General features: G+C 46.8%; 1 protein-coding gene across 3 annotated transcripts in view; it reads right to left on the reverse strand.

Annotated features, from left to right (window-relative positions):
* Nucleotides 1–23,869, reverse strand: part of THOC1 (THO complex 1) — a 41,756-nt gene that overhangs the window by 10,334 nt on the left and 7,553 nt on the right. The window contains exons 5-17 of one of the 3 annotated variants that reach the window (XM_029066509.1): nt 21,668–21,786; nt 20,577–20,625; nt 19,696–19,791; nt 17,587–17,669; nt 16,539–16,612; nt 14,512–14,620; nt 12,492–12,623; nt 10,813–10,913; nt 3,982–4,048; nt 2,475–2,525; nt 2,314–2,384; nt 1,331–1,426; nt 685–750 (exon numbers count right to left, since the gene is read on the reverse strand). In XM_029066509.1, coding sequence (XP_028922342.1) covers nt 685–750; nt 1,331–1,426; nt 2,314–2,384; nt 2,475–2,525; nt 3,982–4,048; nt 10,813–10,913; nt 12,492–12,623; nt 14,512–14,620; nt 16,539–16,612; nt 17,587–17,669; nt 19,696–19,791; nt 20,577–20,625; nt 21,668–21,786 — 1,114 coding nt within the window. The remainder of the gene's footprint in view (nt 1–684; nt 751–1,330; nt 1,427–2,313; nt 2,385–2,474; nt 2,526–3,981; nt 4,049–10,812; nt 10,914–12,491; nt 12,624–14,511; nt 14,621–16,538; nt 16,613–17,586; nt 17,670–19,695; nt 19,792–20,576; nt 20,626–21,667; nt 21,787–23,869) is intronic. The other 2 variants (XM_029066510.1, XM_029066511.1) reach the window with 2 other exon arrangements.

Below are 23,869 nucleotides of genomic sequence, written 5' to 3' on the forward strand. Positions count from 1 at the left end.
TTCCTTTACAGTTGTGCCCCAGTCCGATTTTTGGATCTTTTCCACAGGGGTGCTTTTTTTAGAAACAGTGAAAAGAGCAACTTCTATTATTATCAATTTATTCATGAAATGGGGTCTCCTGGGAGGTCAGATGACATACCCTTTTGTTTCTCACTGGGGAAGGATCACTACCGTAACTATAAATTATTTATATTAACGCCCATCTCCCCCTCTAGACGGTAAGCACGTCGCGGGCGGGAAATGTATCACCCAATTCTGTTGCATTATACTTTCCCACTATGGACAGGGAATGGGTCTGTTAGATTGTTACAGTTATTATATTACATTAATATCTAAATGTATCTGTATAAACTATATTATTCATACGTTTATATTTACCGAACTTTATTTGTTCACTCATATTAATGTCCGTCTCCCCCTCTAGACTGTAAGCTTTCTGTGAGCAGGGAATGTGTCTTTTTAGTGTTATACTGGACTTTCCCAAGCGCTTAATGCGGTGCTCTGCACACAGTGCTCAATAAATACGACTGCGACTGCTTAGTACAGTGCTCTGCACCCAGTAAGAGCTCAAAGAACACCGTCTATCGATAAGACGAGCGCACGGCAGGGAGGGGATGGGAGGAAACAAGTACGTTTTTGGCCAGTTCAAATAGAGTTAAATATTTCATTTACCCCCCGACTTGCCTGCTTTCTGATTTACAGGCTTCCATATTATCAGGACAGAGATTCCAAAGTCTTGTTAATTCCTCACTGCAAAAAGAAATAGAACAAATACACAGGAGTAGTTCCATGGTAAAACCCAGCCCTGCCAACACTTTCACTTGAAAAAGGACACGGCGTGCTGGCCCAAAAGGTTTGGAACCAAGGCATATGACAGTGGGTCATCGGGGGCCCCAGAAATACCCCATCAACTAGTTATGATACTAAAAAATGAGCAGGGTAAATCCCTCTCACCGTCTCGGCGCTATTTCTATTAGCCGCCCCGCAAGCCTAGAAGCCAGCAGTTCACTGCGGCAGAGAGAACACGCCAGCAAGTAATAACGCCGGCGACAGTCATCCCGTGCTTACTCTGCGCTTAGTGCCGGAGAAGAGACAAGGAAATGAGGCAGTCCCAGTTGGAGACGGGGAATCCAAAGTTCTGGGAGGCAAGAAACCACAAGAAGTGCCCAAAATGAAGACAGGTCCACTAGATCATCAATGGGAGAGGAAACCCCCTGTGATATATGTGAATATGCTTTGATGAATACACACCAATTTGCCTATTGATTCTAGGAGGAGTCAAGCCGGCTACAAGAAGGAAAAATACAAATAACTGCAAAAATCAACCTACTTTCCCATCAGAATTTTTTTGTTGGGTCCTTTCCCTAGGAAATCCTCTGGAGCCGTTCTCTTTCGAACAAGCCTCGGGGGCTTGGGATCAGATGGTCTGTAGGAAGTATAAAACACACACACTGGATCATTTCTGTGCACGGCTGGGGGGGATTTCACTGTGCATCGCCGAGAGATTCATGTCACTCTGAAGTAGTTCGACAGTCCATCCAACCCAACGCCGGGGTCCTTTTCTGACCTGAGGGGCGTCGAGGCATCCAAAGTGACTGAACCGGGAGGCAATTTAGCCGAGGTCAATGCGCTTCAAATCTCACGGAAGAGAACCAAGTTGGAAAAAATCCTCAACTGGCTCAAAGACTGTAAACGCCCTGCACGCAGGGAATGCGTCTACCGACGCTTTTATACTGTATTCTCCCAAGCACTTTGTACGGTGCCTTGCACACGGTAAGCGCTCAATCAATTCATTCATTCGATAGTATTTATCGAGCGCTTACTATGCGCAGACCACTGTACTAAGCACTGGGAATGGACAATTCGGCAACAGATAGAGACCATCCCTGCCCAATGATGGGCTTACAGTCTAAACGGGGGAGACAGAAAGCAAGGCAAAACACAACACAACAAAACAAGACAACATCATCGAGATCAACAGAATCAAGGAGATATGCACCTCATTAACAAAATAAATGGGGTAATAAATAATATATACAAATGAGCACAGTGCTGAGGGGAAGGGGAAGGAGCAGAGGGAAAGGGAGGGCTCAGTCTGGGAAGGCCTTACGATTGATCGATTAAAGCAATCATTCAAATCAGGATTAACATTATATAAGGGATTGCATTCCCGTATAGGATTTTTTTTTTTTTTTTTAAAGAGAGCTCGGTTTCTCTCAGACTCCACACGGGACCTGAACACATACAGTTGGAATAGAAGGTTTGGGAACATTCGGAGATGACCTCGTATTTTCTACTCTGATGATTTTTTACCTTTCTTTCACAAAACTTGGGCACCCTTCATTTTTCCATGAGTTCCAATTTTCTTCGGTGTTTAAAATATGCTGAAAAGACCCAGTACACGATTAGCCTCCACACAAAAAGCACTATTCATAATTCAGTTTAGTGGTAAAATATTACAACACAATACATACCTCTACCATTTTTGAAAACCTTTCTCCATCCGGGGGGTTTTCTGACAGCAGCTGGGTTTTAAAAAATAATGAATGCAGCATTGTGTTCTTTCCAAACGACGTTAGGGACCGTGCAACAATTTAGAAGCAATAAACCTAGAGAAATGTCTGCTGTTCTGACTCTAAGCTAACTTTATCCTTGGATTTCTTTTAATATGGATGATGACGGTATTTGCTTTATAGAGAAGCAGCATGGCTCAGTGAAAAGAGCCCGGGCTTGGGAGTCAGAAGTCATGGGTTCGAAACCCGGCTCTGCCACTTGTGAGCGGTGGGACTGTGGGCAAGTCACTTAACTTCTCTGTGCCTCAGTTACCTCATCTGTAAAATGGGGATTAAGTGTGAGCCTCACGTGGGACGACCTGATTACCCCGTATCTACCCCAGCGCTTAGAACAGTGTTCTGCACATAGTAAGCGCTTAACAAACACCGACAATTTTTTTTTTAATTATGCCTCAAGCACTGTTCTAAGCTATTCACTCATTCAACTTTATTTACTGAGTGCTTCCTGGGCACAGAGCACTGCAATAAGAATAATAATAATAATAATAGTTATAATAATTTCGGCATTTGTTAAGCGCTTACTGTGTGCCAGGCACCGTACTAAGCGCTGGGGTAGCGATAAGCAAATCAGGTTTGGACACAGTCCCTGACCCATGTCACGGCCTCAATCCTCATTTTACAGATTACAGACACAGAAGTGAAATGACTTGCCCAAGGCCACACAGAAGACCCGTGGTGGTGCCGGGATTAGAACCCATGACCCGCTGATTCTCAGGCCCTTAACTCTATCCACGACACCAGGATGCTTCTCAGCCCCTAGAAGAGTACAATATAACATTAAACAAAGATAGGGTGGACACAATCCCTGTCCAAACATGGGACTCACAATTTCAGTGGATAAGATTCATTCATTTGTTCAAACTGTATTTATGGAATGATACAATTCATTCATTCATTTGCATTTATTGAGCGCTTACTGTGTTCGGAGCATGTCCTAAGTCCTTGGGAGGGTACAGCAAAACAATAAACAAAGATAGGTGGGACACAGTCCCTGTCCCACATGAGGCTCACAGTCAAAGTAGGAGGGAGTAGGAATTAATCCCCGTTTTACAGATGAGGAAACTGAGGCTCAGAGAAGTTAAGTGATTTGCCCAAGGTTACACAGCAGTCGGCAGAGCCGGGATTAGAATGCAGGCCCTCTGACCCCCAGGCCTGTGCTCTTTCCACTGGGCCACGCTGCTTCTCAATTTGAGGGCACTGGGTCTGTAAAAGACCAGTCCTGTTAAATCCAGTCATCCCATCTCCCCCTATTCCTCTCAACCCTCCTCCGGAAGATAACACGCTTCCAGGATCGAGCAAACCGCTGAAACCCGTCACCCCATTCAGGAGCTGAGATATCAAAATCTTTTCGATCAAGCTGTCGATTCCCTTCTCTGTCTGTAAACGAGCTGCCTTCCACTCTACTTACTTGATAGACCGATTTGGTTGTATCTTCAATCCAGAGGGACTGCTCGTCAGTTAGCACGTAGTTAGAACTACAAAGCAGAGTAAGGAAAGTCCAGTCTCAAACACTATCATCCACCATCAGATTCGCTGCCCGTCTGCTTCACAGACAACAGCAGGAAGCTCAGACTACGACGCTAAGACTTTTAACAAGGAACAACTATCGCGAGGATCACAAACAGTGCCATCGCCCACCCTAGGGGACCTTCCGGATCCGTTACGCTTTTATACACCAAACTTTATCTACTATGGAGGTGTAACTATGCCACACTCCTGCACGCTATGTACCGTCGGGGAAGAGATGAAGAATCCCGTTACGACTGCTCTTAAAATGGACAAAGGCAGAATGAAAACCTGAAACCAAATCTCAGGGAAGGCTAGACATGAGGTGGCAGAAGGAAGGTAATAATAACGTTGGTACTTCTCAAGCGCTGGGGTAGACACGGGGTAATCAGGTTGTCCCACGTGAGGCTCGCGGTTAATCCCCATTTTACAGATGAGGTAACTGAGGCACAGTCACCCAGCTGACAAGTGGCAGAGCCGGGAGTCGAACCCACGACCTCCGACTCCCAAGCCCGGGCTCTTTCCACTGAGCCACGCTGCTTCTCAAGGTCACCCAGGAGTCATCCGGGTATTTACATTTCCTCCGCAACAGGACAGGAGGAATGGGCAAACCGCAGCAGGAGACGTTTAAATTTGCCAGAAGGAGAAACTCCCTCTTAGCACTTTATAATTTCTTTGCAGGAGATTTTTTTTTTAAGAGGTTAGGCGTCGATAGGGGAAGGAAGGTTTAAGAACGATCTTGCCTGGGGGGCAAGGCAAACAAGGGAGCCTAATGCCAGCAGGCAGGTAACCCCCACCCCCCTCCCCAAAATTAGGATAGGGCACGGAACGTGCCAACCAACTCTGTTGGACTGTGCTCTCTCAAGCGCTCAGCACAGTGCCCTGCACACAGTAAGAGCTCAATAAATACCACTGATTACGATACGACGGTATCTTACGTCGCCGCTGGAGAATAATAATGTTGGTATTTGTTAAGCGCTTACTATGTGCCGAGCACTGTTCTAAGCGCTGGGGTAGACATAGGGGAATCAGGTTGTCCCACGTGGGGCTCACAGTCTTAATCCCCATTTTACAGATGAGGGAACTGAGGCACGGAGAAGTTAAGTGACTTGCCCACAGTCACACAGCCGACAAGTGGCAGAGCTGGGATTCGAACTCATGAGCCCTGACTCCGAAGCCCGTGCTCTTTCCACTGAGCCACGCTGCTTCTCTAAAGCCCGGGCTTTGGAGTCGGAGGTCATGGGTTCGAATCCCGGCTCTGCCACTTGTCAGCTGTGTGACAGTGGGCAAGTCGCTTCGCTTCTCTGTGCCTCAGTTTCCTCATCTGTAAAATGGGGATGAAGACTGTGAGCCCCACGTGGGACAACCCGATTCCCCTGTGTCTACCCCAGCGCTTAGAACAGTGCTCTGCACATAGTAAGCGCTTAACAAATACCAACATTATTATATGGGCTTTTCTTATATGACCTGACAGTGGTTCTCTTCAGCAGAACTTGCCAGATCTTTCTCTTTGCATAGCTGTGGACTGTTCTGTTAAGCTAAATGTCGATATTCACCGGCGTCCCCTTCAACAGAAAGTGCAGGCTGCTTTTAATAATAATAATGGCATTTGTTAAGTGCCTACTAGGTGCCAGGCACTATACTAAGCACTGGGGTGGATAAAAGCAAATCAAGTTGGACACGGTCCCTGTCCCATGAGGGGCTCAGAGTCTCAATTCCCAATTTACAGAGGAGGTAACTGAGGCCCAGAGAAGCGAAGCCACTTGCCCAAGGTCACAGAGCAGACAAGTGGCGGAGCTGGGATTAGAACCCGTGACCTTCTGACGTCCATGCCGGTGTACTACCCGTTACGCGTGCTGCTTCTTTAATATTGTTGCTATTGATGCCTGTAGACTTGTTTTGATGTCTGTCTCCCCACGTTTAGACTGAGAGTCCGGCGTGGGCAGGGATTGTCTCTCTTTACTGCTGAATTGTACTTTCCAAGCTCTTAGTACAGTGCTCTGCACACAGTAAGCGCTCAGTAATTACGACTGAATAGCAACCGTGGTATTTGTTAAGCACTCACTACAGTGCTCTGCGCTCAGTAAGCGCTGGATAAAGCCGTCTGAATGAATACAAGGAAATCCGGTTGGACACAGCCCGTGTCCCATGTAGGGTTCAGTCTTAATCCCTATTCTACAGATGAGGTAACTGAGGCCCAGAGAAGTGAAGTGACTTTCCCAAGGTCACACAGCAGCCAAGTGGCAGAGTCGGGATTAGGACCCATGACCTTCTGACTCTCAGGCCTGTGCTGCCATCGTTCTCGTCTGTCCGTCTCCCCCGATTAGACCGTGAGCCCGTCGAACGGCAGGGACCGTCTCCATCAGTTGCCGACCTGTTCATTCCAAGCGCTCAGTACAGTGCTCTGCACATAGTAAGCGCTCAATAAATACTATTGAATGAATGAATGAATGCTCTATCCACTACCCTATGCGGTTGCTAATTACTTTAAGCGTCTTTTGTTGCTACTCTCCATCAGCTCTCCTTAGACATCCCCTCTCTCCACTCTTCTAAAGCTAACCGCCTTACCGTACTTCTCTCTCACTTCGGTTTCCCGCCCACTGGTTACGTTCTTTCCCCTTCCCCGATTTCCAAGCCCTCCTGAAAGCCCCCCTCCTCCTCCGGGAGGCCTTCCCCAACTCACTCCCACCGCCTCGGGCCTCAGCCACCCCACCGGCACCCCTTGCCACTTGTTTACGCAACAAATTATGTACTCCGTCTACGTACTGATTCGCTTTTTCCTACTCTTGTACCGCAAGGGGAGAGATGCCACTAAAACAGGTGAAAGAGTGAGCGTGGGATGCCGCCAGTTAAAAAAAACAAACCAAAAAAAAGGCTTTGGGAATCCCGGAATTTTAATCCAGTTGTTCAAGAGATGGGAACTAGGACAAGGAGATAGGTGGAGGGTTCCCACTCTCCCCGTTTTCCAGGGACCGGCTCCAACTCTCCACCTCCGAGGACCAAGCCCGCCACCCAGGCCGCCCATACCCACCTTGAGATGCTGGGTAGGGGCCGACGGCCTCTGGTGCTAAGTCACGTAATGATAATCATAATAATGTTGGTATTTAAGGGCTTATTATGTGCAGAGCACTGTTCTGAGCCCTGGGGGAGATACAGGGTAATCAGGTTGTCCCACATGAGGCTCACTGTCTTAATCCCCATTTTACAGATGAGGTAACTGAGGTACGGAGAAGGTAAGTGACTTGCCCACAGTCACACAGCTGACGAGTGGCAGAGCCGGGAATCGAACCCATGACCCCTGACTCTCAAACCCGGGCTCTTTCCACTGAGCCACGCCGCTTCCCACATCCGAGACTGTGAGCCCGTTGTTGGGCAGGGATCGTCTCTGTTGCCTTAGTACAGTGCTCGGCACACAGTAAGCGCTCAGTAAATACGACCGGCTGAATGGATAGAATGGCGACAGTACCACCCGCGTTGGTTTCCCTGAGGCCGGAAGCGCACAACCCCTCACCCGGTAAGAACGAGTCCGCCAACTCTAGCGTCTTGTACTCTCTCTCAAGTGCTTAGGACAATGTTCTGCACGCAGTAATCGCTCAATAGGTACCGGCGATCCATCTGTTTTCTTGGCGGACTGAGCAAATCCCCCAGAAACCAAAATACGGTGGGTTCGGGGCCCACGGTTAGGTGCGGCGGTAACAGCGCGGACGAACCCCTGCTCTCTGATTTTCTGGTGAGCTGCATCCCTAACTTTAGAGAGCCGATGTATTGTTTTCGCTGTAAAGCTACGTTTTTTATTACTTAAGGAAATGGCGGTTATTTGTGAAGGGACCTTCCTCTTCAAGGGTGAGACGACATCCGGCACGTGAGGTGAGTAAGGAGAGCCATGGGCAACCTGACTTGCTTCGCTCACCTCTCTGCAGTTACGGCTCTAAATGAGATTGATCCGATTTTAAAATAACAGCTGTCCCCCTGATATTACCTACTGATTCATGTATCTGGGTTTATTACGTGCCTCTGCTTTCATGCTCTTTTAACTTCTGTGTTTGTCGACATCACCCCAATACAGTGTCCTGGATGAAGTAGGCGCTGCTGTTGAAAATGGCTACGCTTTGGCTCTGGCTCCCTAGCACGGACCCAGAAGTTCCCGATTCGCACCTGGCTCTTGGAGCGTTGGAGTCTATGCGCTTAGGACGGTGCTCTGCGCACAGTAAACACTTAATAAACACGACCAAATGAATTTGGTGGGCAGACCTGGCACAGAGGTGATGCCATGACCCTCTCTCCTCCTCCCTTCTCAGACAGGAAATAGGTCGCCTGCTCCTTTGAGCCGAAAGCGACACCGAGTCAAGATGGCGGCTCCCCCCCTCAGGCTCTGTGGCGGAACCAGGCCCCGGCTCACGGAACGGTGAATGGCGAAGTTCCCGCTGTCCTCAGCTGAACGTCCGGGGGGGGAGGTTGGAGCCGTTCTTGCCCTCCCCTGACCCGGCGGCCCGAGCAGACGGCGGCACCGGTGCCGAGGTCAACCGGTTGAGCTGGGAGGGAAGGGGCAAGCTTGACCTCTCTATGGGTGGTGGGCGACACGCACTCTAGCGCAGTAGGGATGATCTAGAGGCAGGGCAGTCGGGTTCGGTGGGAGGACCGGTCACCCTGCTTCCCTACACGTACTGGGGCATTCCCTGCGTAGCGGACGGAGCACGGGCCTGGGAGTCAGAAGGTCATGGGTCCTAACCCCGGGTCCACCACTCGTCTGTTGTGTGGTCCTGTGCCAGTCGCTTCACTTCTCTGTGCCTCAGTTATCTCATCTGTAAAATGGCGATTAAGACGGTGAGCCCCACGTGGGACAGGGACTACACCTGTATCCACCCCAGTGTTTAGTACAGTGCCTGGTCCTTAGAAAGTGCTTAACAAATACCATTATTAAGTCCAGAGCAGCGGTAGAGGCCCAGGAGGAGGGAGGGGAGGAGACACTTTTTGATCCTGTTCTCCACCCTCCCCACTGAACGAGGAACACGTTCTTCTTTCCTTCTTTCTTTCCTTCCTTCCTTCTCCTCTCCTTCTTCCCTCCCTTCCTTTTTTTCTTCCTTCCCTCCTTTTTCTTTCCCCATCATTTTTCTCTCTTCTGGGGCCCGTTCGATTGGCTCTCTGCACACTAACTGTCCAAAGACTTCACGTTCTGTGGTTCTCCGCATAACGGGCTGCCAACCCTTAGTACAGAACATCTTCATTCCTGAACAAAAGGAGCACCACTTAAAAAACTCTGCTCCTGTGGGCCACCGGGAAATCTATTCTTGCTTTGCTGCAGTTAGCGATTCAGAATTTGTGTAAGAAATCTCCACACTGTTCTCACTGGTCCGCTGGCTCAAGCTTCCAAGGGTGGAGATAAGAGTATCGGTAATCCTTGAGTCCGGTCCTTCCGGCCTTCCCTTTCTAGGCCTACTCCTGGTTAGGTGTGCGGTTGCTCGAGAGTTCGGTCATAATATTCAGGTGGTACTTTTGCCTGAAATTTGTTGTACGAGCCTTTTATTATAAGGGGAAAAAAACCCCCACAGCTCAGCTTGGAATAAAAAAAAAAATACGACGGTATTTGTTAAGCACGTACTATGTGCAAAGCACTGTTCTCAGTGCTGGGGTAGATACAAGCCTGTCCCATGTGGGGCTCACAGTCTTAATTCCCATTTTACAGATGAGGGAACTGAGGCACAGAGAAGTTAAGTGACTTGCCCAAAGTCACACAGCCGATATGTGGCGGAGCCAGAATTAGAACCCTCGACCTCTGACACCCAAGCCCGTTCTCTTTCCACTGAGCCACGCTGCCTCTCATCTTGAGACAAGCAACGAAGGACACTTTTAATGAACGTTATACAATGAAAAGGCAAGTTTCTAGACCAAGTTTAGGCCTTCTGAAAAAGCCTAATTTTCTAAAACGAAGTTCTCATTGGCGCCCAATCTAATGGCTGTTCAGGGGGTGCTGAATCCCAGCTGGACGCGGGGAGCCCAGAGATAGATCATTATAATTAAGAAATGAGAAACTTTTTTTAATGGTACTGTCAAGCAGAACTATACGCCAGGCACTGTACTAAGCACTGGAGGTAGATTTAAGATAATCAGGTTGCACACAGTCCACATCCCGCATGGGGCTCACTGTCTTAATCCCCATTTTACAGATGAGATTAACTGAGGCACAGAAAAGTTAAGCGACTTGCCCAAGATCACACAGCAGACTAGTGGCGGAGCCAGAATTAGAACCCAGGTCCTTCCGACTCCCAGGGCCACCGTGCTCTACCTAAGCCGCTTGAGCAAAAGCCTCACAACGGTAGAGATACAAGGAGAGGAAAACGAAATTGGCACCAGAACCCTGTAACTACAACGTGACAGCACAACAACGGACAGGTTTTGTGTGGGTTTGATGTGGTTGGGACTGTGGACCCTGAATTGGCCTCTTCTGATAGCAATAATAATAATAATAACGTCGGTATTTGTGCCCAGCACTGTTCTAAGCACTGGGGAAGATTGTCTCACGTGAAGCTCACAGACCTAATCCCCATTTTACAGATGAGGTAACTGAAGCACCGGGAAGTTCAGCGACTTAATGGACATGGACACACACACTAACCCCCACACTCCGACAGTGAAATTTTCTGTCACTGGCATCTTCTCCACACACCAAAGACAGTGATATACAATACAGACATATATAATTAAATATATGTCTAAATTTAACTATTTTACTCACCTTTTGAATTTGACCTGCCCCTTAAGATACTGAAATAAAATGAGATACTGCAGCAAGATGTGACGACGGAAATTACTGTCGCTGAGCTGTAAATCCATCAGCTTAAAAAAAGCATGGGGGGGGGGAGACAAAGCTCATTAAGCTCGGCATTACTACATTTCAAACCAAATGGAAAGACCACGGGACTGGGAATCAAGGCAGACCCGGTTTGAGACCCCTTTCTGTCACTCTTCTGTCATTTCTGACCCTCTCTGGGAGGGTGATTTCATTTCTCTGGACCTTGTTTTCTTCAAATGAAAAATGGGATGAGATTGTGGATCGTGTCCGACAGCATAACCACGTACCTATCCAAGCTCTCGGCACATAGTAAGTGCTTAGGGAATTTTTTTTTTTATAAGGTATTTGGTAAACGCTTACTACGCGTCAAACACTGTTCTAAGCCCTGGGATAGGTACAAATTAATTAGGTCGGACACAGTCCCCAGCCCGCATTGGGTTCACGGTCTAAGTATGAGAACGGATAATCCCCTCTTTACAGCTGAGGAAACTGAGGCACAGAAAAGTGACTCACACGGCAAGCAATTGACAGTGCCGGGATTAGAATCCTGGTCCTCTGGACTCCCAGGCCCGTGCTCTCTCCACTAGTATTGTAAAATTAAATATAAACGATTATTGTTATGGTACATAGTGCTCACTTGAAGCAAGATGAGCTCAATGATACACTATAATCTGTTTGGGAAATAGCCTTCTCCCAATTCCCTAAGGTTTCAAAACTACGGGATGTGATGGAATGTTTTACCGACAGCAGAGAGTGCAGTGGAAGATGTATGTTTCGGAGGGAAATGAACAAATTATAGGTGGCCCCTTTGCATTATTTCAATTTTTAAAATCACATTTCTTGATGACTGAGAGCATAACAGAATCAAAATAATTTGTTTGGAGAAGGCTTAGCCCTTCACTGGGAACAATGTAGGGGCATATATAAAACCCAAGAGACTGTTATTACAAAGCTGCTTCTAAGTAGGGCACAATGCGGATTAGTTCCTCCCAAACTGATTGGAAAACTATCTGTGAAGGAAAACAGAGTACAGCATGCCATCACCACTAATATTTACAAAGCTCTTCCTGAAATTCACAGAAAAGAAGCAGCTGTTGGTTTAAATACGAAGATGAGGTGGTTTACAAATCACCAGGGAGCGGCTTTTCGATTCAAAGGGCAAAGCCCCTCAGTCAAACTGGACTTAGCCAGTGTGATGGCCACGTTCAGCTAGCCCAGGTCCGGGGGCCGGGGAGAGGAACTTAGAAGTTTCTGGAAGAAGGGTGCATCTGCAACATTCACTTCCCAGCAAGCGTGCTTCCTCTGACCAAAACGAGCCCAAATCGCCAGTTGTACGAGGGCTCGGACGCCCGGCCGGCGCCCGCCTCCTTTTGCCAATCCTCCCCTGGCCGGGCCCTAGGTGGAACCGCCACGCCAGCGGTTGCCAACGATGCCGACCAACCCTGACCCTGTAAGGGAGTCCGCAGGAGTAAGCCACCCTGCCAAAACTTCTAGGTTTTTCTTCTCCATCTCTAGGCTAACCTAACATGGCCATCTCAGCCGTAAGGGGCCAGGGGACCGAGCTAGCGAACAGTAAGTGATACTTTTGCCGGCTCCAGTTCTGGGAAAGGGCAATGTGATACCTTTTCACTGGTTAGGAATTTGGCAAAATATACATGTTCCCCTCCTGCTTTCAACTCTTCCAACTTCTTTCTTGAGGCCTGAGTATCATCCAGTTTGTAACTTCGAAAAACGGCTAAGACCTCTTCCGAATACTGCAGAGGAAAGACAGAAGTAAAAATTCCCCATTTGTACTGCTTTTGATTTAGAAAGATGAAGCTCCCTGCTTCATACATTATTTAATCATATCAGACCAAGAACAGGAAATTGAAGCTCAGAGAAGGAATAAAAGAAGTTTTAATTTTACATCAGTTTGCCCCGTATTGGAAGAGTAGAAGAAAAATATCCTTCTCCACGAAGGGACAAGATAATCACTTTCTTTCAAAGTCAAAGAACGGTGACTACAAATCACGCTCAATTTAAGAAAGTATCAAGTATTTCTGATACTCGAATCATCAATTTGAAAGAGTGCGGCATTGCTGGTATTGTGAAGGCTACTGTCAGACTGCGCTGGAATGGGAGAAGGTAACTCTCCCGTTTGAAGTAATAAACAAGGAAATTAAATTTAGAAATGGCTTTTGAAAGGAAGGCTGAAATCGTGTTCGTATACAGCAGGGCCGGCCAAGCCTCGTGAACTGAAGAGCTGCAAACCAAAAACGTGACATGGCCGAGAGCCACGGATCTGATTAAAGGGATTTTTTTTGGACGGGTGAGCAGGTGCTCCGAGAGGGCGGGGGGAAGTGGAGATCAGACGTTCTGAGGTGGGAAGGGAGGCCGAGAACGGCGGGTGATGAGCCGGAGACAGCCGGGACCGGCGCTGAGTCCAAGCGAGAGGCCTGAAGCTGTAACATTCATCCATTCAATCATACTTATTGAGAGCTTTCCGTGTGCAGAGCACTGTACTAAGCGCTTGGGAGAGTACCACACAACAATAAACAGACACATTCCTTGCCCACAACAAGCTTACGGTCTAGAGGATAGAAGACAGCAGCCCACGGCCGCCTGCCAGGGCAATGGAATGGCCAGGTGGAAAAAACAAGGGCCAGGGAGTCAGAGGACTTGGGTTCTGATCCTGTTCTGCCACTTGATTGCTGTGTGACACTGGGCAAGTTACTTAACTATTCTGGGCCTCAGTTCATACCTATTCTTCCTCCTACTTAGACTGTGAGCTCCACGTAGGACGGGAGCTACGACCTGATTAACCTGAACCTACCCTACTGCTTCTAACAGGGTTTGACACATGGTAAGTGCTTAACAAACACTACTAAAAAAAGGCAATATAACAATACTAATAATTGTGGAATTTGTAAAGCACTTACTATATGCCAGGTCCTGTACTAAGCACTGGGGGGGCATACAAGTCATTCGAGTTGGACACAGTCCCTGTCCCACGTGGGGCTCACGGTCTCAATCCCCATTTTACAGATGAGGTAACTGAGGCTCAGAGAAGCTAAGTGACTTGTCCAAGGTCACCCAGCAGACAGGTGGCGGAGCCGGAATTAGAACCCGTGTCCTTCTGATTCCCAGGCTCTCGCTCTCTCCATTCCGCCACGCTGCTTCTCAACGGAATGGCACAAATGCAAGAGCCATCTGGCTAGGGAGCAAGAGAGACACACGTGCCTCAGGAGTCGTAGTCTGGTCCCCTCTGGCACACGGGAAAGCTCACATGTCCAATCCCAAGTGGCCTTCGCCGCATCCTGCAGAAACCTTCCGAGAAAAGGCCGAGCAAAGGGAAGCCCGATGCAAGTAGTAAAAGGAGACCGGGGTCCAGAACCGTAAGAGAAAAACCAACGTCTAACTCTAGTCTAGTCTCTAGATTGAAGGCTTGTCTCTAGACTGTAAGGTCAGTGTGGGCAGAGAATATGTCTATTGTTATGTTATACTCTCCCAAGTGCTTAGTACAGTGCTCTGTACACACTAAGCGCTCAATAAATACCACTAAATCACAAAGCAAGGTCATCCTTTTACTCCCAAGGATTTACAATGGCACCGGAATTTCAACTTTCACAAACCACAAAATGTAGTGATCAATGAGACATTTACCTTCAGGAAAGTCTTCCAAGAAACCTTCTCATAGCACTGCACCGGGTTTCGGAAGTAATCTTGAAGTGACCAGAATTTTCTATAAAGGTTGTAGTCTATTGGAATGGAGCTGAGAGGGAAAAAAAAAAAAGCAGTTTATTCAGAAATAATTCGCCTTTTCTTGGAGAAGCTTTGGGCAAATGAAACTCAAGGCAGGGCATGGAAATAGTCCTCCCACTTCTGCCTCAAAACCCCCCCCGACCGCTCTTTCATTCATTCATTCAATAGTATTAAGCCCTTACTATGTGCAGAGCACTGTACTGAGCGCTTGGGAAAATACAATACAACAATAAAGAGTGACAATCCTTGCCCACAACAAGCTCTCTTCATTTCCACTGCCAGCCCAGGACTCTGGGAAACTGTTGCCATCCATCCACAAAGCTACACATAGATATACGCTAACTCTTTGTACGTGTCATACAAGGAGTGTAGCCTAGTGGAAAGAGCACGGGCCTGTGAGTCACAGGCCCTGGAGTCTAATCCCGGCTTTGCTGTGTGACCTTGGGTCAGTCGCTTCACTTCTCTGTGTCTCGGTGACCTCATCTGTAAAATGGGCATTAAGTCCTACTCCCTCCTGCTTAAACTGTGAGCTCCATATAGGGGACTGTGTCCAACCTGATTATCTTGCAAAGCTTAGAACGGTGCTTGGCACATACCATGATTATTATTTTGTCTGCTCTCACATTCGGAAAACTCCTCCAGGGCAGGGCCCTGTACTTTTTTTTTTTTTTTTTTTTTTAACATTTATCCCCAGAACTGTCACAAACGACTGTTAGGAATTCAAAACAGGATCTGGGAAAATGGATTTGGTGACATATTTGGATAGCTCGTCACCCAGCACCTGCACTAAAGAGAAGACATACAGAGTCAGGGAAATAATGAGTTGTCCAGTTCTAAGGCCACAGAAGAGGCAAGATATATGACACAACTTGGAGGAATAAACTGCAGGATCTGTAATAATAACAGTGATATTCGTAAAGTCCATCGCGATGGGCCAGGCACCGTACTAAGCCCTGCGGTAGTGACAAGGCAATCGGTTTGGCTGCAATCCTCGTTCCACACGGGGCTCACAGTCTACGTAGGAGGGTGAACAAGTCCCGAATTCCCATTTTATAGAGGAGGAAACTGAGGCAGAGAGAATTTAAGTGACAATAATAATGATGATGATGGTCTTTGTTAAGCGCTTACTATGTCCCAAGAACTGCTCTAGGCGCTGGGGTAGATAAAAGGTAATCAGGTTGTCTTAATCCCCATTTTACAGATGAGTTAAGAGGCACAGAGAAATGAAGTGATTTGCCTGAAGCTGACAAGTGGAGGAGCCGGGATTAGGCCCCACGATCTCTGACTCCCAAGCCGGGGCTCTTTCCACTAAGCCACACTGCTTCTCAAGGTCACACAGGAGGCAAGAGACAGAGCCAAGATTAGAGCCCAGGTGCTCTGCCTTCCAGTCTCACAGCGCGTATGTACATCTCGGTAATTTTATCTCTATTAATGTCTGCCTTCCCCTCTAGGCTGTAAGCTCGTGGTGGGCAGGGAATGAGTCTGTTTATATTGTATTCTCCCAAGCGCTTAGTACAGGTGCGCTGCATACGGGAGCGCTCAACAAATACGACTGAATGACTGATAACCTGCCAGGGTGCCAGGCGGACTAGCTACGGTGACCGAGGGTTGTCCTCTGGGCCGGATTACCAGGAGGTGGCCTATGCCTCCTTCATAAAGCAATCTTTTTTTTTTTTATGGTATCTGTTGAGCGTTCACTATGTGCCAGCCACTGTACTATCAGCATTTAAAAGACTGACATTTTATATTTACATGGTGTTAGTAACTGATGAGATTCCCCAGCTTCCTCATTTTGCTACTTGAGCTTTCACTGCTTCTGGTCAAAATCATCGTGGAGTTCAAGAAAATCCTCAAGGGCAGGGATGGTGTCTACTAACTCAACTGGACTCTTCCCAAGTGCACCGACTGACTGAAAACCCCAACCGTACCAATTTGTGGGAACTTCGTCATCTCCCATTTCACCTTCTTCTACTTCCATCCCTTCTTCTTTATCCTCAACGTGCTTGAAAGGAAAGGAAGAGTAGGGAAAACAGAAGGTAATGATCTCCAGTTACACGGCTGTCATTAGGCTGATAAGGCTGATCCTACTGGAAGCTCCTAGAAGTTCATTCATTCTTTCAATCGTACTTACTGAGTGCCTATGATGTGCCCAGCACTGTACTAAGCGCTTGGAAAGTACAATTCACAGAAGTCACAGACCACCTCAGGCGCTGCCATGATGAGCCTTCCCACTCCAGGGGGAGGTGGGTTACTGGGGGTCTTATCACAGCGCTAGAACACACAGGGTACCCCATGCGTCAAAGCTTTCCCCAGCTTTCTTTAGAATACACTTTTGACCATACAGCAAAACCTTTTAACGTGTATACCTATTCTCTGTTCCCTTATAAATGCTACTCTTAATGTAAATCCTGTTAGATATGCACAATTTCCCCATTTCTTTCTGAAATTTTATTTGGACCTAGAAATTTTTCATCCCCGGTCCATTTCCTTTTTTCTATTTTTGGGCTGGCCTCTTTTTATAACCCGGCAGTAAAATAAATGTGGATGTGAAAATATGCTCTCACTCTGAACTGTATATATTTAAGGCAGAGGAACTTGCCTTAATTCAGAACCCTTCCCATACCATCTCAGTTGATTAAGTAACTGTAGGAAAGTTGTTTGCTCTATCAGCTTCTTCCTAACACACATCTTTTCAAATGGAAAATAATCCCAAATGAATCAGAATTTGACATAACTCCCAAAATTATTGCTGGAGGCTGAAATATCTTTTATTCAATAATTCACATTCCAAGTTCAGGCTTCCTACTAAATTTCATCACAACCCGTTCCCCCGCCGAACGATGTCCCGGCCCACTAAGGATTTCATAATCAAATTAGAAACACTTTATCAGTGAACATGAAAATGAGACAAAGGAGTACCTAGGAGTAAATAATCTACTTGATATTCACACTCATACTGCATTCTTATCTTCTTACCTTCTGACCCAAGGTACTCTCTTGCTCATTGGTATTGAAAACAGTGATATTTTCCAGATTAAACTGGCTCTGCAAATTAAGACCTATGAAGAAAGCAAATGGTTTATAAAATAGAAACCACAAAACCAAGAAAATATTTAGGAGCTATGTGCCAAACACTGTACTAAGCGCTGGGGTAGACACCGACTAATCATGTCCCACGTGGGGTTCACAGTCTAAGAAGCGGGGAGAACAGTTTTTGAATCCCCATTTTGCAGATATTGGAACTGAGGAACAGAGAAGTTAAGTAAACTGCCCAAGATCACAAAGGTGTCAGAGATTAGAACCCAAGCCCTCTGACTTCCTGGCCCACGCTCTTCCCACTAGACCACACTGCTTTTCAGTGTGACCTAATGAATGTGTTGTAAAAATCAAGGCACTCAGAGTGATGTATATGAGTTGTTATATATCCAGTCCCTCACTAAATCACTAAAAGGTCAGCACCACCTTTACAACATCGCTAAGAGCCGCTCTTTCGTCTCCATCCAAACTGCTAGCACGTAAATCCAATCACTTATTCATTCAATAGTATTTATTGAGCGCTTACTATGTGCAGAGCACTGTACTAAGCGCTTGGAATGTACCAATCGGCAACAGACAGTCCCTACCCATTGACGGGCTGACCACCTTGATTGCTGTATCAGCCTCCTTGTCTTTCCCCACTCCAGGCCATACTTCACTCTGCTGCCTGGATCGTTTTTCTACGGAAACGTTCAGGTCACATTTCCCCTCTCCTGAAGAAACTCCAGGGGCTGCCCATCCACCTCTGCATCTAACAGAAACTCCTCACCATTGGCTTCAAAGCAGTCAATTCCCTCGCCCCCTCTTATCTCACCTCACTACTCTCCTACTACAACTCAGCCTGCACACTTCGCTCTCTGGTGCACCTTCTCACTGTACCTTCTTCTGGTCTATCTCGCCACCCACCCCTCGCCCACGCCCTACCTCCGGCCTGGAACACCCTCCTTCCTCAGATCCGACAGACAACGGCTCTCCCCTCCTTCAAAGCCTTACTGAAGGCCCATCTCCTCCAAGAGGCCTTCCCTAAGTTCCCCTGTCCTCTTCTCCAACTCCCACCGCGTCACCCTGACTTGCTCCCTTTTTTCAAACCCCCTCCCAGCCCCACGGCACTTACGTACAGTTCTGTAATTTCTTTATGTCTGTCTCCCCCTCTAGACTGTAAACTCGTTGTGGGCAGGGAACGTATCTGTTTGTTGTTGTACTCTCCCAAGCGATTACTACGGTGCTCTGCACAAAGTAAGCGCTCAATAAATTCTACTAAATTGAACTATTATTTTTTAAAACTATTAGGTAAAATATCACGCTGTCAATATCTCAGTGAGCTAGAAATAAAACTAGGATGTGTATATGGAAGAGTTTTTGAAATTCTTTTATCAAGGAGATGGCATTTTCCCAAAATTATTTGTTCATCATCCTCAAATTTCTGTTTCTGGAATCGTTGGCTCCATTCTTTTGCAGGCTGAATTAACCACTTGTACTTAAATACAACTAGCTTGGGCAATGAAACACAGTAGATTGATAAAGTCGCTCAGCAAACAGGAGGGCGTTTTAGCAATTTAAAATTTACAAGAGAAGCAAGGTGGCCCAGAGGATAGAGCCTGGGCTTGGGAGTCAGATGGACCTGGGTTCCAAATCCAGCTCTGGGTTAATCGGTTGGAAACAGTCCATTTTCCACAAGGGGCTCACAGTTTTAATCCCCAATTTACAGATGAGCTGCCTGAAGCATGGAGATGTAAAATGACTCGCCCAAGGTGACACAGCAGACGAGTGGCGGAGTTGGGATAGAACCCAGGTCCCTCGGACTCTCAGGCCCGGGCTCTATCCATTAGGCCACGCCGCTGATAAACTTCTGAGCTCGATAATTTAAAGCCGGAACACCACTCTGGGTCAAATTAATCCTCCTGTTCCTCTAGAAAAAAAGGGAATGATCGTTTTCGACCATCCGTGCATGATTACCCTTAATGAGTCGTGATCATCTGTTTGGCAGCCTTTAATCCATATCCCAGTTGTAACGGGTTCAATGCTTATTGCAGTACCTGACAAGCTCACCTGATTTCTCTGACAATGGGAAAAGCCTGGCTAAGAAGAGCTGAATTCTTCCACAGAAAACAGTATTCTGGGACTTGGACAATCGTCTTAGGAGATCTAAGCGTGTGAAAAGAAAAGGGAAACGTCGATAAAACCAACTTCTGCTTTTTCTATTAGAGGTGAAATTCTCTTATGTTGAAAGATTCGTTATATTTTCTCAGGAATCAGACACTTGGCCCTCATAAGAAGACATTTCTGATGCCATATAAAGACTCCTGGGCCTCATTTTAATGAAGAATTCCTCCTCATCTATTCACCTGGCTGGTAATCAGACTGGGATTATTTTACTTGCTTAGGATCTATCTCTTTTCAGAGCAGTAAAAGCGGAGTTTTAATCGCCTCATTTCAACTAGTCCCCCAAAAGAGACAACACTTATACCCAGTGAAATAATCACACCATTAAATTCAGCAAATGGCAGGCCAACGGTTGATGACCACAGAACACAATTCATTCCCACGATTTGTATGTTGGAATAGAGATTTAGCTTTCACATATCCGGATCAACTGTTTTCCCTCCTTCACGGATGGAAACTGGGGGGCAGTCAACATGATTAATTAGTGCTTGAAAAAGGGTAGGTGAATCCTAGCTCATTGTGGGCAAGGAATGTGACTTCCAACTCTGTTATACTGTTATATTGAACTCTCCCAAATGCTTAGTAGTGCTCCACACACCGTAAGCGCTCAATAAATATGACTGATTTACTGATCGACTTTGGTACTTTCTTCTTGAACTTCCTTGGCTTTTCTCGGAATGAGTTCTTGCGGGTCAGCTAATTATTCTTGGCTGAATTTCAAAACATCAAAATTCACACTCCAGATAGCCCGATCCCCAACACCTTACCATTGCACATGCGCAGTAAATAGTTCTTTCCGGCAGAATAAAAGGTATTCTGGAAAAAAAAAGATAAATGTAGCATTACAACTTAGGAATTCCTTCAGGGACCCGCTCTGCTCCCTTATTTCATTTTTATAATGATTCTGTTTATAAGTCAGTCTTATAAATAAATTGTAGTATTTGTTAAGCGCTTACTATGTGCAAAGCACTGTTCTAAGCACTGGGGGATACAAGCTAATCAGGTTGTCCCATGTGAGGCTCACAGTTTTAATTCCCATTTGACAGATGAAGTAACTGAGGCACAGAGAAGTTAAGTGACTTGCCCCAGGTCACACAGCTGACTAGGGGGCGGAGCCAGGATTAGAACCCGTGACCTCTCATCTCCCCATCAGCCTGGCTCTGTGGGGAAGAGAGCGGAGAGAGCCACTCTCCAAGGGGGATGCCAAGCGCATCCACAAATCACCCTATCTGCCTCGAATCCAATGTGGTCGTCACAGTTCGATCCCATTTTTCTACTCAGTTTGCTACCAAAAGCAATTTGGGGGTGGGGAATCTCTCTAACTTCTTTAGTCATATCCGAGCCAATGATAAAGTATAAAATACTAAAATATCTAATACTTTATTTTCCTCATGCCTTTCCCTTCAGTCTGCTTTGCAACAGACAGAATCAGGTCCCCATTTTCAGAAGCGCCATTAATGGATACCTCAAACTCCTGAAATAGCTCTTCCTGTGGAGATCCAAGGGCCTCTTTGGGAACTTTCTCCCGTGAGATCCGAGAGGCCCAAGAGAAAGCCAAGAGGAAAGTGATGTCGGAGACAAACTGGGAAACACACCCAGGAGGCGGACCGTCTCTACCGACTTCCTTATATTGTCCTCTCCTAAGTGCTTAGCACAGTTCTCTGCACACAGTAGGTGTTCAATAAATACCATTAATTGAATGAGGCATTTTTTCTGTAACTGGTGAACTTTAAGCTTAAGGGAGGAGTAAAAAAATGAAAGGCATTCTTGTGAATGATGAGCAGACCGCTTAAAAAAAAAAAAGACTTAAATGTCTGTTGGGGGGACAAGGGGAGAACTTAAGGAAAAAGAAATTCACCGATTTCCAAGTAGCAACATTTTTTTCCACAAAGGTGAAAATTGTGTCACACTGATCCAAAGGAAGGCAATCCAAGACATCTCCCAAGAGCACAAAGGGTGTGGAAGCTGTGCAAATACCTTTGAACGGAAGCACATACTGGTTAAAAGGGAATTTACCAATTGTAAATGCTTATACATGTTAAAAAAAAAAAAAAAGGTTCCAAACAAATGGCCATTTTAAGAGTCAGAAAGAGAACAATCCAGAAAATCCTCATTTAAAATATGGGGGGAAGCTTTCTAAATTCTATTACTGCTACTAAAAATTGGCAATAAAGGAAAAATGAGCATTTTCTAGAGCACTTCCTTTAGGCCAACAGTGCATCCGGAGGCTCAAACTGGTTATTAAGCCTATTCTCACCTTCTAAAAATAACTAATATATCACCCGCAGAAAAACCCAATTACCATAGTTAACGGTTACCAAGCACTTTGAAAATGCGTTCAATGCCACATGATGTTTTCTCTCAAAAGGATGCGTTTCTTTTCGATTACAAGTCTACCAAAAATAGAAGTCAATTCTACTGACAGATCGCTGTATAACTAATGAGAGAAGAAAAGAATGGCAGAATTGGAACATAAGAGAGAGGTCATTTAGCCCAGAACCCTGCTGTGAGATGAAGGACAACAGAACCATCTCCCGCTTGGTTACCGGTCCCGGGATTTTAGCACTTTGACAGTCAAGAAATCCTTCCTAAAGCGAGTCTGGGCATAACCTCAGCAGGTTAAGTGCAAATATGATTAACCCCACAATATTTTAATAATGATTACTGATTACTACGGTACTTTTTAAGGCCTTATACTATGTGCCAGGCACTGTACGAAGCGCTGGAGTGTATACAAGGTAGGAAACAGTCCTGTCCCACCTAGGGCTCACTGTCTTCATCCCCATTTTACAGATAACTGAGGCACAGAGGAGTGAAGTGACTCGTCCGAGGTCACGCAGGAGACGCGCGGTGGAGCCGACATTAGAACCCATGACCTTCTGACTCCCGTGTCCGCGCTCCATTCACCGCGTCTTACCACACTTCTGGGTTTTACCAACCCATCTTTACCTTTCCCCCCCACATCCAAGCCTGACAACGTACCAATGGATCAGGGGTATTTGTTGAGTGCTAACTGTGTGGACAGCACTGTACTAAGCACTTGGAAGGGGAAGATACAACAGAGTCGGTACACATGCCCTGCTCACAACGAGCTTTACAGTTTAGTACGGCACTCAGGACTTGTAACTCCTCGAGTGCTTAGGAGAGTGCCTAGCACAGAGTAGGCGCTTAATAAATGCCATTTAAAAAAAATGACTTCAAAATATTATGGATGGATTAACATCACACCGGTTGGAGGGTGGGGAGGGGAAAAGGGGAGCCAACAGGCCAGAAGAAGGGAAATTCCTTTGGTTTCTGACTGAGGAAGCACTTAGGGTGCTTAGCATGGAGGACGGCCTGAAAGAGGAATCTTAAAAATAGCCAGCAAAAGTGGGCAGTGACCACGGCGGTGACTGAGTCGACTATCCTGGAGACGGTTAGCTGTTTTTCAGAGAAGCAGCACGGCGTAGCGGGTAGAGCACGGGCCTGGGGGTTAGGAGGTCGCGGGTTCTAATCCCGGCTCCGCCACTTGGCTGCTGTGTGACTTGCACAAAGCACTTCACTTCTCTGTGTCTCAGTTACCTCATCTGTAAAACAGAGATTGATCCTGTGAGCCCCGCGTGGGACGGGGACTATGTCTAACCCGGTTTGCTTGTACCTGCCCCGGCACTTAGTAAGCGCTTAAATATCGCAAGTATTATTATTATTACAGGGTGCTGAGGCACAGGCCTGTGGTCACTTGAGCTAGAGCTGGGTGAGGAGGGCGAACTGGGTCTGGGGGGTCCTTCGCAGTGAGCTGCGCCCCTGCCCGTCTTCTTGCTTGTGGAAGGAACCCACTGCCAACGCGGGAAGGGAGGGTCGAGAGGTTGCCGCCGGCAACCGCGGCACGGCCCCACCGGCCCCGTAATCAAATCCGTCCACGCACATTTTTCGGTCCCAGAGCGTTCACGACTGGCCCGAGGCTGGTCCGTTGTTTAGGACGGGAGACTTCGTCATCACCTCCCCGCCGTCCCCAACCCGACGCACGTTCTGAAATCGATTATCATTCTTTTAACAATACTCTGGCGAAGCAGTAAGTTGG

This window comes from Ornithorhynchus anatinus, chromosome 5 (assembly GCF_004115215.2).
Source record: "Ornithorhynchus anatinus isolate Pmale09 chromosome 5, mOrnAna1.pri.v4, whole genome shotgun sequence".
NCBI classification, from domain to species: Eukaryota; Metazoa; Chordata; class Mammalia; order Monotremata; family Ornithorhynchidae; genus Ornithorhynchus; species Ornithorhynchus anatinus.